Genomic DNA, 15421 nt, shown 5'->3' on the forward strand with positions numbered 1-15421 from the left:
ATCACAAAGCTAAATCCTGTAGATAAAGCCTGTCCTCTTCTGTGTGAACAGAGATGGCAGGAGATGTCTGGGAACCCACAGAAAAGGCAGAGCATGGCAAAGAGTTCCCCACATGTAAAAAGGCTCTTTAATGACTCTCCTAATTGAGTTCTTTTATCACTTAGAAAGGCAGAAGGTATCTGTTCTTTGGATCTGTGGTTTGTATTACATTATTATTGTATTACAAACATTTGCTTCTGTTCTTCCAATGAATGTTGTAAATCACAGAACATTTGATTAATCGTACACTAAGCACTAAGAGTGAATAGCTCAAAAATATTTAAAATTCTGTCTAAAAAAGACATTTATTCCAACAGACATGGATAAAATTCTCTTTAAAAACAAACAAAAAAAAGTGTTTCGTGCTAGATCCCCTTAGTTTATCTGATCAAACTCCTCAAAGTCGACTTTAGAATAGTTGTTTCAGGTCATAAAGAAAAATCATCAGAGCTTCATAATCTCAGAAAGTTGAAAAAAGTTTCACTGAAAAATGACACACAGTGAAGAAGCATCAACTGATATAGTTCAAAAATGCAAAACAAAAACCTACACAAATATATTAACACCTTCCCCCAACCTTCAATAGTTAAAATAAGTTGCTATTCTGGTCAAATTGCTGAAAATAGTGACTGATAAATCTACCATAAAGAAACAATGAGAGTAGGTTCTGCTGGGCTCTTCTCTGTGAGTCACCTGGTGTGGAAGGACACTCAGTAATATCAAGTTCAGAGAATGTACTTTAAATTCAGACAGTCCTAGATTTAAACCCTTATTCTGCCACTCATTATCTTGGACACACAAAGCTTAACCACCCTGTGCCTATTTCCATATCTGCAAAATCAGGATCCAAACAGCAGCCTCATAGGGTTATTATTAGGATGAAATGAAACACATGCATATAGTCATATAGAACAGTATGCAGCTGTCAAAGTAAGTGAATTATAGCCATACACAACAACATGAATGAATCAGGCATTAGAATATTAAACCAAGAAGGAAGTCCTAAAAATAACTTACGACATGATTACCTTTTAAATAAAGTTAAAAACAACTAAAATTAAAAGTATTCTTTCCTTTAAAAAGAAAGCAAAGAATAATGAATATGGCGTTTAGGATCATGATTGCCTCAGGGGAGGAAAGCGGGAGATGGCATGGGGATGGGGACTCCCAGTGTTCAATAAATGTTATTGCCAAGGTCCTGCCTTTGTTTAGGGTAGGAAAATCTTTGTTTATTATATTATTTTATTTATTTTATATATATGGCTAAATAGAGTGGGGTATAGAAGCAGTTGGTTGAATGAATACAGTAGTGACACTGAAAACATAAAAAACAATATATATTTGAAGAAGAGAAATAAAATAGAAAAAGGCATGTTATGTCTCTGTGGTATTTTTGAAATAAAAAACTTCATAATCATTTTCAGGTACAAATATGCACTTAGTAAATAATGAATCAGATGTAGTGACTATTCACCTAGTGGCTAGAAAGTGTTAGTGCAACTTTAGCAAAAGTCTAGAATGCTAGGAATTTTCTTTTTTTTTTTTTTAATATACTAATGTCCGGAAGCCTAAAGACTGCTTGCTCTGGTACATAAACTCTATCTTGTACTCTCTCTCTTTCTTTCTGTCTTTTAAATCCTTCGAAATTTGTTACTAGGACCTTGCTGAAAATGATGTTGATGTCACTGTACAAAGCTAAAGCATGAAGTTAATGTTTTTTTTAGAAGCAAGAACAAAATTAATGCAGAACTGCTCATGCTTCCATCTACAATAATAGCGAATGTTTTTTAAAAAGTTGTTTTCAGCCGGGTACGGTGGCTCAGCCTGTAATTCTAGCACTTTGGAATTACAAGGCCAAGGCAGGAGGATTGCCTGAGCCTGGGGGTTCGAGACCAGCCTGGGCAACTTGGTGAGACCTCATCTCTACAGTAAATCACAAAAGCTAGCTGGGCGTGGTGGCATACATCTGTAGTTACAGCTACCGGGGAGGCTGAGGCAGAAAGTTCACCTGATCCCAGCTAGGTCAAGACTGCGGTGGCTGTGAGCGTGCCACTGCATTCTATCCTGAGCGACAAAGAGTGAGACTTCAACTCAAAAAAAAAAAGTTGCTTTCAAATATCTATGTTTGAGATAGATATTTGTGGGTACTTAGGTTGATAAATAATTGTAATAAACATCCTGCTGTTGTTTCCAATTATTATTGGTGATATCTTTGGGCTTTTAATGTTAAGAGATTTCTATCCCTTATGAATGCACCACCAGTAGAAATAATTTACATATGTGAACATATCATAACCAAGTGAAATAAATACTACTGGAAACCCATTTTATAGTGAAAGAAAATGAGAAAGGGTTCGTACAGGAAACATGAGCAAGGATTACAGAACTGGACTGGGATTTGATCTAATCCCAAAGCTGGGTCCAGCTGCAATAAAAATGCAATAGAGAAAAAATATATTTCACAACATTCAGACCACTAATTGCCAAGATGCTTTATAAAGTACATACTAAGTTTAAATAACAAAAAAGGAAATGTCTGAAGACTCCATCTCCCTGCCATGAAAGTTAGGGTAAGATAAGTAGATATGAATACCAGATTGTCTGGTATTAGATTTTAGACCATAAAACCTATTTGCCTTGACAAGACACTTTCATTTAACTTTTCATTTGGTCTTGTCAATTAAATGGCAGAAGAGGAGGCTTTCAACCAAAGCAATTTCTAGGTATGACATGCAGGTGATTTACTGGAAAGTTCTGTGGTCTTACCTTTAAGGGTGCCCCCTCTTGGTTTATAAGCAAGACGAGCCTGTTTGTTTGGTAGAGGGAAGTGTGACTAAATTCTCTGACAGGATTTCTAGATGATTGTAAGACAGGGTAGAAGGAATAAAATCTGGTCCTAGAAAAAATGGTTGCTTGGTTCCAAGAACTTTTTTTCTTATTGGTTTTCCTCTTCCTCCTCTTTCATGATGGAAGATGTCTTGCCACCAAGTTCATTTTCTACTTCTCCCAAATCCCAGGCTAACACCAGCCAGGACCCAAATAATGACTGCGTCTTTGGGAGGGTTTAAGCAGTATGGGCTAACTTAGGCAATGAGGGAAAACATGTTACTATTAAACTGCTTTTAAATAGATATAGTGTAAACAATAGAAACAAACTAAGGAAAACGCCTCTTCCTGTACATACAGTGAATATGAACACAGCTGTGTTGGTAAGGTTGGCATGTTCTACAATGGAATATGCCTGTAATATAGGATCCTCTTTTACTTTATTTCTTCCCTCCATAATTAGTTGGCTCTTTCATATGTAAAAACTATGTTTCCTTTTGTTAGCGTTAAAGGCCTTCAATTAGATCATGTGCCTTTATCATATCAATTTATGGAAGTATTTTTAACCAAGTTATTTATAGAACATTTAGGTCTGTCTTTCAGAGTTCTCAGTAATCTTTAGTGTCTGCTGATCTGCTTTTAATTTACCAAAGTCCTCCTTCAACAAGATTGCAAGGCCAGGCACGGTGGCTCAAGTCTGTAATCTCAACACTGTAATCTCAGGATTGCCTGAGCCCAGGTGTTCAAGACTGGCCTGGGCAACTTGGTGAGACCTCTTCTCTACAATTAAAAAAAAAAAAAGGAAAAAAAATTAGCTGGGTATGGTAGCCAGTGCCTGTAGTTACAGCTACCTGGAAGGCTGAGGTGGAAGAATTGCCTGAGCCCAGCAGGTCGAGGCTGCAGTGGCCATGAGCGTGCTACTGCACTCCAGCCTGGGCGACAGAATGAAACTCTGAACTCAAAAAAAAAAAAAAAAAAAAGATTGCACAAAACACACAAGCAGCAGAGATTTCCTCTATACAATGTGTATAGGATATGCTTAATGTTCATCTTTATATACACACAGACGTTGGCATATAAGAAATGTAGAGGGTATCTATAAATTCAAGGAAACATTTAAGTGCACAGTGATACATAGATACATGGGTATAATACTTTATGTACTTGATAAATATTTCATCCCTACCATAAAGAGAGCTTTTTATCAACTTTGATTGTTTTTTTATTACCTTAAAGTATTGCAGTTGTTTCTCAGCATTCATTGTTCTTTCCTTTTCTTGTCTCAGACAGGAATTGAAGATGAAAAGCTCTGTATCTCGTAGCCACCCTTTCAGCTCTTTGATCCTGACCTCCAGTTGCCTTACCAGGCTTCCGCTTTCAGGAGAGATCAGGTCACGTGGACTTGACCCACTGTGCCCTGCCATTGTGTCCTGGATCTTCTCTCCTAGGGTTTTCTAATGCATCCGATTAAAAAAAAAATAAAAATAAAATAAAAATAAAACAAACCAAAAAACCCCATTATACCAGCAAAAAAACCCAACATAGATTAGCTTAGGTACCAAAACACATCATAGTTTGGTTGGTCACAAGAGCCACCTGGAAATGTCCTGCTGTACCTGCCACCTTACTACTGACATTTAGTTCAGATTAGCTTCATTTAGGATTTGAATTCTCAGACAGTGTGTGTTGTTTTGACTACCAGTGGACACCTAAGAAGAACTCATTCACTTACACCTTTCTTTAGCAGAAACGAGATTTGGCCCGAAGTTCACCATGGTCACAGATAAAAATTCATTTGAATTCTCATGATAGGAGTTTACAGTAAAAAATTATGTGCATAAAATGTTCAGGAGGTAGGAGTCTGAGTTTAATCAATATACTAAAGAGGCCAAGAGTAGATAGCACATGGAGAATTAAAATCCTTTTTTTTTTTTTTTTTTAGTTTTGTTAAGTACAATTCCCCAAACCATATGACTGAGGGCATTTAAGAAAAAGGTAGCCTCTTTGGTGCTGTTGTTGATTTTACCTAACTTGAAAACTATTCAATCTTATAATTCTTTCCATTTTGTATTTGTGGTTGCTAGACTTTCTAATGCAATATATGTGCTAAAATAATGCCCAGTTCACTATGCTTAGAAGTCTACTTAGATTAACCACCATGGCATGAGGGTGTCATTAGGGAGGGCTCTTTTTTTTTTCTTTTTGGTGGAAAGCACTCAGAATCAATAGGATTTAATCTATAATGATGAATTAAACCCACAAAAATAAGCTTTTAAACACAAATAAAATTAAGTCAACAAACATTCATCTGCTGTATAGTGTTCTATAAATAGTATCTTTAGGAGTTCGTAGCAGAAAAATAGCCTTTCTTGGCAACACCCTTGTATTTTCATGGTGCAAATATTGATAATTTGAAGACCCTCAGTGGAATCCAGATTTAGCTATTGTTTTTATGCTGTAACAAAAGTAGCAGCAGGAGGTGAAATCAATGCCCTTGGAGGGTAGGGTCACAAAAAAGAATTTATTGCCACTTTTTTTGTTCTGGAACAGTTTGCAATCATAAATTCTTCATAAACAGAATACTTCAGAGAATGGTCCGTCTTCATAAATATACGACAGAGGACATCAATTTCATTTAATTCACAATTTGTGTCAGCACAGCAGATGCCAATGCCTGCCTTGATAGGGTTGTTTAATATGCAATTGAGACAGAGTAATATGCAGCACAGGGGACAAAATTTCACAGATTAAACTGTACGCACCACTGACATTTCATTCTAATGTATTTCCATTCCACACTGTTCACCTTAGATGAAAGTAATATTAAAAACCATATCCCTCTATTTTACTATTGTTAGAAGTTAAAATCCTTGTCTTTAATTTTTTCATGCCAATTAAAAAGTAATCATGCCAATTAAAACAGTATGCCTGGTGGTGTTAGTGTGGCACAGGTTTTGTTAAAAGCTTCCCTCACCCTACTCTTTCCCCAAATCATCAAAAACCTGCATGTTGTATTTGAATGACATTTTTTGCCAAAATGGCAACCATTTTTAAAGTCTCTGATTTACAAGGGATAGCTAGACTTTTTTTTTTTTCAATGTAATGATGATATAAAATTTTTGTTGAGGAAGCAAAATACATGACATACTTTAATTTTCTGAAAAGACTGCTAGTTATTTATCAAATTAGCAATAGATATATTAAGATGCAATGTAAACAGATGATCACCTTATCTATCAAGCACATAAAGTTGCTGTTCTTAACTATTCAGTAAACAACCTTTTAAAATGTCATACACTAACCACATTTCTCCTATCTGTAATTCTGTAAAATTTAGTAGGTTCTGATTTAAATCAAAGTACAAAGTGAAAGACATTAATTATTATTAAAAATCAATGTAATAATAGGTTAGATTAAACATTTTAACATTTTAAGTTCCTTTGCACAACCGCAGAGTGTAGTGAATTTAGATGAGAAGCAAAGACTTAAACTTGCAGTTTTTTTTAATCACCTAGATTAAGCATGGCATAAACAGCATATTGGAATTCCTCCAAGTCATCAAGGTACATGGAGAGCTTTTTATTCAAAATATTTTTGGAGTATTATTTCTTTAAAAAAAAATCTTAACAGCAGAAAAATGGAAGGCATGCAAAATTATGTTCCATAGCTGACACCACCTTTACTTAGCTGTTATAATTAATTATTTAGGTAATTGACAAATGTAGCTTACCCTTGATTTGAAGTGAAGGCAATTTAGGAGAGAAGCTGATGAAAAAATACAGTTTAACTTCTCTCTCAGCTGTCTTCCAACAAAAGGACAGTACTGTCTCCTGCACAGTGCCATCCTGGTCTCTGGGTAACAGAATCCCTATATTGCCTTTTTGCCAGATTCTTGCATCTCAGTCTTTGGCTGAGACCCAGCCCATCATTGCGTGAAATGAATTACATGAAACTTTTTTTTTGGCTTTTGTTAAAAGTGAGCTGGAAATTGAGGCACAAAACACAGACTGATTTAATTCTGCACTTCAGATTTGGGTCAAATTTGCATCTTTGTTTTGGGGTCTTTAGTGTTACTTGAAAGCTGTAGTGACAACTCCACTTTTCATCTTAAGGGTATAGTAAATAGTTAAACAGTTGATGTCTCTTACATGTACCTTCAGAATAAATTCTATTAACATTCATTCAAGCATAACAGTCAGTGTATATCAGATATACTGTATTATAGTTGACTTGGTGCATACCCATAATACATGGCATATTTTACTTACTTTTTTATGTATTAAAGAACCAAAATTATTAAAATCTGAGAGGAGACAAGCTCAGAATTTTTAAAACATCAACAGAAGAGGAAAAGCAGTGTTTTCTCCATAATAGCATGAATAGCTTGTTTGAAATGTAGGTAGTGAATTGAAAGAGAGAGATATTTGTGCCTCAAATTAGAAATCAGACAGATAGAGTACTTCACTACGCAAAAAATGTACACATAACCTACAAACAGTAATAAAAATGCAAATACCCCAAGCAGTTCCCATTTTTCATTAATTGAATCCACTTTTTCAAGGAGATCATTTGGTAGTAAAACGCCACCTTTCTTCAAAGCTTCAACCTTACTAAGCAGCTCTGTCTTTTTTAGGTGCCTGATGGACATTTCCACACTGTATCGCTAAAATGAAAAGAGAGAAAGAGATATCATTAGGAAGAGAGTTGTTCTTAGAAAATCTTTGAGCACAGAGTTTGTGATGCTTATAGGTATTACAAGTTTTGTTCCCAATAAAATATATGGGGAGGCTAAACCTAATTGCTTCAAGTAGTTGGGGAATGTTGTTGATAACAGTTAAAGATAGATATCACACACAGAGAGACACAAACATCTAAGTTATTACATTTAATTGCCTTTTTAAACTAACGTAATAGCATAACTAGCATGCTGAGCATTTGTATACTTAACCCTGAATTGTACCCCACATCTTTAAAATAAAAAAAATTTTTTTAAATGCCTAAACTGGAAAAAAATAAAAATAAACTAAAGTTTATACACACATTTAATCTTTAATTTAAAATATTCCAAATAGGAAAATACCTGGCATGGGGGCTTTAATGTTACAGTTAGTTTTGGTCAATGTTTGGCTCTAGAATGTTGCCCACTGCTCAGAATAATAGAAGTAAAATTATTCATAAATATTATGCAAGTTCCCTGAATTCTCAGTTAACATTTTGTTTTCATTTTTCTTTTACTTAAAAACTCCACGTGGACTTGGAGATAAGGTACACAGAGAGAGGAAAAAGAAGATGAGTGTTTTGGGAATGATTACAAATCTATGCTTCATTATTGATTACTGAAAAGTCTCCAAACATCACAGTTGATTACAGAATCCTCTCCCCCAATATATACTGTATTCTAACAAACTGCCAAGTGATTCTCTCCTAAAAGATGTTTTACTGGAGATAATGTAAGTGCTGTTTAATATGACAGTTACTATGGTGATTTTCTTCAAATAACTCTATTTGGATAGCTTCATAGTCAGTCCTATATTATGGACGACTATAAATGACTGGCTACATTTTTAAATCGTATCTGTAAAAACAACACTGAGTAGAAAAACATGATTCTAGTTAAAATATTAAACATATTTTATATTTTTAGCACATTCCCAAAATATAACGGCAATTCCAAAACTTCTGTGAGACGCCAAAGTTTGGTCCACAGGCGCATTGCTCCTCTACCTTAAATGATCAAAGTTGTCCAAAGGTAAGCATCCTATCAGATCTAATAAGAAAACCTTTTGTCTAGGCAAAGTAGCAAATCAGCAAATTCAAACATGCCCAAGCACTTGGGTGATTTTATTCACTTTGAAAGTGTGATATTATATAAGATCCCAAACTAAAATACAATTGGAAGCAGTTTAAAGAAAAAGAAGATGTGAAATCAGTGTTCCGGTTAATAGATCCTCAGTATTTGTGTGCATATGTTTGCATACTTTTAGTTGCATATTTTAATCTTTCATTTACACTAAACATGCACATCATCTGTATTATGTAAACTTCTCCAAATGTTAGTCATTTGTGGATCACAGAACAAAATGTTTTAAATGAGGTGATTTAAAGCATTTCGTATTATTAATGAATGTTGATCAGGGTGTTAGAGTATCCAAAATTACATGAATATGCATAGTGAAGAAAATCAAGGGTTGCTTTGGAGTGCTTTTATAATTTGGCCTGTGATACATGAGAAAGTCTGACTGTGTTTTCTGATGGCAAGCAATAACCAGGACCTTATTATTACCACACTTAAACACTCTGTCCACTGAAGTTTTCTGGATTCAATACTCAACAAGTAGTCTAGAAATCCAGATAGTGTTCTATTAGTCAGAGTGAGGACTGGAGGAGAGGACAACCTGCTTTACGTAATCAGATCCCACCTAAAATGATATAGCTGACAAAGATTTACATAGTTAATTTGGTAAGATTTCCCCATAACATTGAGGGAACCAGAATTTCAGACAGGTAGAAGAATCCTAATCAAATATTTTACTTATGCCACATGTATTAATCATCGACAGAGGGAGTCCTCTGGCTGTGCCATCTAGGAGTGGCCTCTACCAGTTATCCCTTTAACTTGTGACAAGCTCATTTCCCCTCTGTACCCCAACTCTAAACAGCTCTTATAAAGCAGATCAGTCAGGAAAGAGAACGGTTTACATGTGTCCCATAAAAATGATAGTTTTGTAAAAATAAAAATACAGAAAGCAATTAATTTAATTTTAGATGTAATAAAATAATTTTCTTTGTGAAATGTGATATAAGTAGTCCCCACAATAGTTATTATAAGAGGTTATTATATTAGAAAAGCCTTGTCTTTATGTATGTTCTCTTTGTCACCACGTAGCCTACTGTATAAATAGCCTGATGAAAGATGTGACTGATGGACAACGCCTTCAACTATAAAAGCTAAAAGAATTCAGTTGATTGTTAGATGTATTGGCATGTGAATGAAAGGTACTGAATGTCACATAGTTTAAGGTGAAAATATTTATTTTAATTTTCGAAGCCCTCGGACGGTTGAATCAAGGGTTGATTTAGGGTCTCAATCTGTATTCGTAATAATGTCAGGAGAGGTATTTTTTTAGATGCTAGTATGTTTTTACTCTTCTCTCTCTAACATCTTTTCAGAAGCATTAGACTCAGAGAACCAACTGCCAGCTCTATCAGTTCTCCGTCATCCTATCAAGTAGGGCTACTTTATCCTGCGGCGAGAAGATAATTTAATCTTCATATTCATTCCATCCACAGCAGTAAGTGAGCAGAGACTGCCCCATTGTGTCCTGTAGTCTGGGGATGTTATGATATAGACTATTCTTCAATAGCCAAAAATGAGATTAGCAAAGTTAAAGTCAGATGGCTTTTCTTGAGTGCTAAGGTAAATAAGCATCCAGTATTTAATTTCCCCACAGCACCTGCTGTGGGCCTCTCTGTCTAGTCAAAAATAAAATATACTCTCTTGAAAGGGCATATTTACATTATTAAGTATATTTGCTCGGCCAATTCAATTTTGACTAATGAAGCCTCCTAATAGATATGTGAATGATCTAAATTAAAGACACAGGCCACTACTATTCTAAATGCCATTCCTGTGAATATAAATATAACTTTTTAAAAAGAGTTAAAAAATAATCACAAACACTAGCTCACCATTTCAACTAAGCATTAAAGAAGTTTTTCGAAATACTTATTGAGGACTTACTTTTCAAAAGTACAAATGCTAAAATCGAATTATAAAACAAATCCGGGAAAAACAGGAATTTCTTAAATAAATATACTTTAGAAATGCATAAAGACTTGATTGAGATAACTTTTTTGACAGTTATGCTAAAGGCTTTCCCCCCCAAAACCTTTTTTTTTTTTTTTTTTTTTGTTAAAAATCACACCGAAAATTCTGCCCAAATGGAGACTGGAACAATGCCTTGAAACAGTGTTAATTGTCACCATGGAAACCAGAAGAATAAGCCATTTTGAAACTGGTATAGAAGGCACACATTGAGCAACTCAAGCATTTTTCTGCCTCTCTCAATGTTAAAGAACAAGATGCCTTGTCACTGTGAGGTCAGAGAAAGAAAACATCATGAAAGGGTTGTAGATGCTCACTGTCTAGTAAATAAAAAAAATAAAAAATAAACTATATACACTTAATGCTTAAGACTCTATCCAGGGAATCTTTTTGAAATAGAAATATCATCAAAAGATGGCCAGGATTGGGGGATGGCTCCCACCTAAGCAAAACTTCAGGGCTATATTATGTGAACCTTGCCCCCAAAGCTCCCTGGGAATTCTGCTGTTGTAATAAAACTTCAGAAGAGGAAAGAAAAAAGGCAGCATGATGGAATTCAAAATAATGCTCTAAAAGCACACAGAGAGATTAAGACATCCATTGTAAGACTTTTGTATGGTGCTTCTGTTGGTTATGCTGAAAAGAGACCAGACATTGCTGAACAGAGAGTAAAGCTTTGGCTACGAGAAACACAAGAATTAAACTAAAGAATTTTCTTGATTATTAGAATAGGTCTGTCAGATTCTGTGTCATAAGGGTCTGAGTATTTACATCTTACACCATATTACTTTTAACTGGGCTTCAGTTGACTTTATATTAGGACAAGTTAAAACAAGGAAAATGACCTAGTTATTAGAAACACAAATATGTATATCTTTCTTAGTACAAATTAATACCACAAACACCTGTATCCAGCAAGATTGCCTTTTCTATACACACAATAGAAAGAGAAATACACCAAAGAAATAAAATATATCTCAGTCTATCAACAAGAAAGAAAATGCTAGGAACACACCAAAACACCAAACTATTGGAAAGATTATGTGTGGACATATGCATTTTTGCACAAAAATGCAGGGATGTGTCTGTTTACGACGCTCACGTGTTTTCTGGCTAGTGTTTGCCCTCCTCATTCGAGGCTTCATGGTGGCCCCTCAGCAAGTCCATGCCTAATTCCATTCAGTGATGAACAAAGAGTCTTTTTATATGAGTCCAGGGTCCGAAGCTCAGCTGTACATGCGGAGTGCAGGAATCTGCTAGAGGCCAGTGTTGCCTTTGCAGCACGGCTCTTGTGCTATGTCCTTTATTAGAAGACCAGTGTCCAGTATCTCACAATGCATATGATGCTTCATATGGAGTCAATATCACCAGCAATTCAAGAAGATGTTCAAAATTGAAGAAGAAGGCTCAAGCCCAAGACAAATAATAGTCGTTATTTCTTGCAAACTCCTTGTACTTTACCATTAGAATTTATGGTGAATAATTGCACAGAGAAATTATAAAGACTCCTACAATTGTCCTTGTAAATTAATAATAGGCTTTCTTGATTGGGATAAATTTGCTGCTGAGCCTTTGGAAAAATTAAAAAGTGCAATGTCATTTAAAATTGCCAGAACTCGCACAGCAAATTACATCTGAGGTTAAGAATTGAGTTTTCCCCCTCTTCTAGCTTATTTCATTTGCATGATCTCGAAATCACATTACATTGGCCATGTATTGTTAATTGGACATAGATTGCATTATCTTTAATATAAATCAAACTACAAATATTAAAATGAATTGCAAATTCCCTAATAGAAGATCATAAAACAATCTTTTTTAAAGTATCTCCCATTAATAATTTAATTCCAATTATATCACTCAGAAAACTTAAGTAGGAGACCTGGCAACTTATTTCTCCAATCATTTCTTTTACATAACAAATATCTAAACCCTTTAAAATAAATATAGCCGGAGCAAAATTCATTGTTATAGAACAAAAATAAAAACACTGATAAGAAAAAACTTTTCATGTCAATTTCAGGTGGAATACTGCATAAGAACACCAAGTATACCTGAATCCTCTCTTTTCTGCCCACATCAAGGATCAGAAAAAGTCTCCTATAGGAAAGATTCACTAAGTTTAAGAACCATTATAATTAAAATTACAAAATTGATCATTATTATTCTATTTACTTTTTTAAAAGGTTCTCTAGTCCCTTAGATAGTTCTATAAATGTAATATCTTTCTAAAGCTATTGCATTGCCTTTAATGAGTTTATATTAAATATTTAATGCTGTTTAGGGCATATCCACTACTACCAAAAACAGTTATATTCCCAGCAGTCCCACTGTTTCAGGCAGAGGACTTGATTGATCCTCCTAGCCTGAATTGAGTAGAATGAAAAGAAGCAGTTGGAAAATAGCTGCAATCATTTAATGCAGATGACCTCTGACAGCCTCGCAGCTCTTCTATCTGAACAGAAATTTGCATGGGGTCTCTGTGCAGAGGAACAATGTAACCTAAATGGTAGACAATCTTTATTCTAATGAAGTGGGTGTCAAGGTCAATGTAAAACTGCAATGATAAATGGTGCACCACTAGGCAAGAGAAGTTGCATAGGCATTGTAGTGCTTTCACATTAATTGAAGACTGAAATGCACTGCGTGAAAAGCACAAGCCTCTCTTTTCACCATAATGTGTTAATGCGCCAATACCGAAGTGATTTCTTCAAGATGTCTGCCTGTTGACATGTATCATATTGCAAAAATAATGCAAGTATGGATTATGGAAAAATGGACATTTTTAGAATGTAGCATTTTCCTAGAATAGAATTACAAATATTAAATAAAATGTTCCCAAACGACATCCTGACATCTAATGTAATCCCTTTGATCCCCTTTTCTTTTCTTTTTCTATTTAGACCTGTCTTTAATTAGTTTCAACCAAGCAACCTTTTATAGAACCCTTCATTGGGTACTTTCATGTTGAGCTAACTGTAAAAGAAGACTGAGAACAGAGAAGAATCATTCAAATGTTATTATTTCTCCTCATTTCAAAGTTTTCTGCTTAGTCTGCAGTCAAGATCTTCAGGTGTTGTTTGTCCTGAATGAAAATGTAATAAAAAGCCTATGGTTTGTAAAAGAAAATAACTATTTTCTAGTGTGGGAACTAGAAAACTATAATCTGGTGTTTGACATTGCCAAAATGACTATACAGAAATAATTACACCATTTCTTCAGTTGATCTAGCAATTGAGTTGCAGTCAATATTTTTCATCCCATAAAAATAAGGACAGTAAGCTGCTTTTTAAAAATCCTGATCTACTTAAGCCTTTAAAGGGGACATTGTTTGCTAATATACTCATTAGTAACCAAGCACTTTAACTTCATCAATTAAACAGGAAATGGAGTTGCACCATTAGGTTCACAATTTGCTAAAATACTGATAAGAGCATATTACTAATCATTTGAGAAACATTTTCAGGCTCAACTCATAATACAAACTGAATGCATTTTTATGGTTGACTTTTTTCTTTTTTTTTTTAGATTCCAGTAGACTCAGTGATATAGGAACCTTTCCAACACTACGCTTCCTGCTACAAATAGATTTTAATAAAGCAATTACAGTTATACTAGTCAGGAATGGTCTGTAGGTCTGCAGGTCTGCAGTCTTGGTGACCAGGAGGCTATTAATATTCTCCACTGTAAAATAAATGATATTGCTACTCTGCAACCCTGGTGTAAAAACAAACTGTCTCACATAGAAATCAACATTCCTGAAATGCTAATTCAGAGAAAAAAAAAATCTTAACATGAAGGATAGTGAAAAAGAAAAAAAAGTTACTGATGAAACTGTTTAAAAAACTGTACAGCTTCATCTGTGTGTGATTTGTCAGGTCTGAAGCTTTGACGTGCCCAAGGGGCAGACCCCAGCGGGGAGTAGGCTGCCGAGCTAAATAGCTGTGAAAGAAGTCTTAATGTAGGATGGAATTCAAACTAACCTTGACATGACCTCGGGAAAAATATGCAAAAAGTAAAATGAATGCTCTCTGCAAGATACATCCTAATTTTGTGGTGGAACTGGTTAGTTTTACAAACATAACTGAGGCCTTAAAAGAAAAATAGAAAGCTAGTAAAAGGGGAAAAGTTTACAATTCAGGCAAAAAAAAAAAAAAAAATGTAAGCAGGCATGATGTGTTACTGTGAAGGCATGTGAACCATTTGGACAGAATCCAAATAAAAACCCACACCAAACAATATTGTTGTCAGTCTGTCTATTCAGGAAAATTGTTTTTTTGTGTGTGTTTTTTTGTTTTTTGTCTTTTTTTTTTTTTTAGGTTGAATATAAATGACACAAAGCCAAGATTACATCATTGCATTACAAAGTCTGTTGTGCCTTTTAGCTCAACAAGCCCCATGGATCTATTGGTTTAGGACAGTAATTCAGTAAGGAGGTTTTAATGTGTTATTTTTCCTCCAATGTCAATAAAATAAATAAATTTAAGGAAGAAATATCCCTTGTGCTTTCCAGTTTATTTGTTTTTTATCTGTATTTGATAAGCTGAACTCCAGTGTTAGTTGATGCATTCAGTACTGATTTGACTCTATTATAAATTTTGCCTGTTTTGAAGTGATCAGTTTAGTAGGGAGGCATTTGCTCTAGCCAGCCAAGAACTGGCTAACTCACTGGATATATGGAAATTTTAATTGAGTGTCAACTTGTGCAGAAATTCAATCCTATTACCTTCT

At 34.8% G+C, this 15421-nt stretch overlaps 1 protein-coding gene across 1 annotated transcript in view; it reads right to left on the reverse strand.

Annotated features, from left to right (window-relative positions):
• AKAP6 (A-kinase anchoring protein 6) overlaps positions 1-15421 on the reverse strand; it is a 295731-nt gene that overhangs the window by 79719 nt on the left and 200591 nt on the right. Inside the window, exons 8-9 of the mRNA XM_008063076.2 lie at positions 7382-7528; positions 4095-4319 (exon numbers count right to left, since the gene is read on the reverse strand). Of these exons, the coding sequence (XP_008061267.1) occupies positions 4095-4319; positions 7382-7528 (372 nt within the window). The remainder of the gene's footprint in view (positions 1-4094; positions 4320-7381; positions 7529-15421) is intronic.

Source organism: Carlito syrichta, unplaced genomic scaffold, assembly GCF_000164805.1.
Source record: "Carlito syrichta isolate Samal-C Ts95f unplaced genomic scaffold, Tarsius_syrichta-2.0.1 Scaffold306534, whole genome shotgun sequence".
Lineage (NCBI taxonomy): Eukaryota > Metazoa > Chordata > Mammalia > Primates > Tarsiidae > Carlito > Carlito syrichta.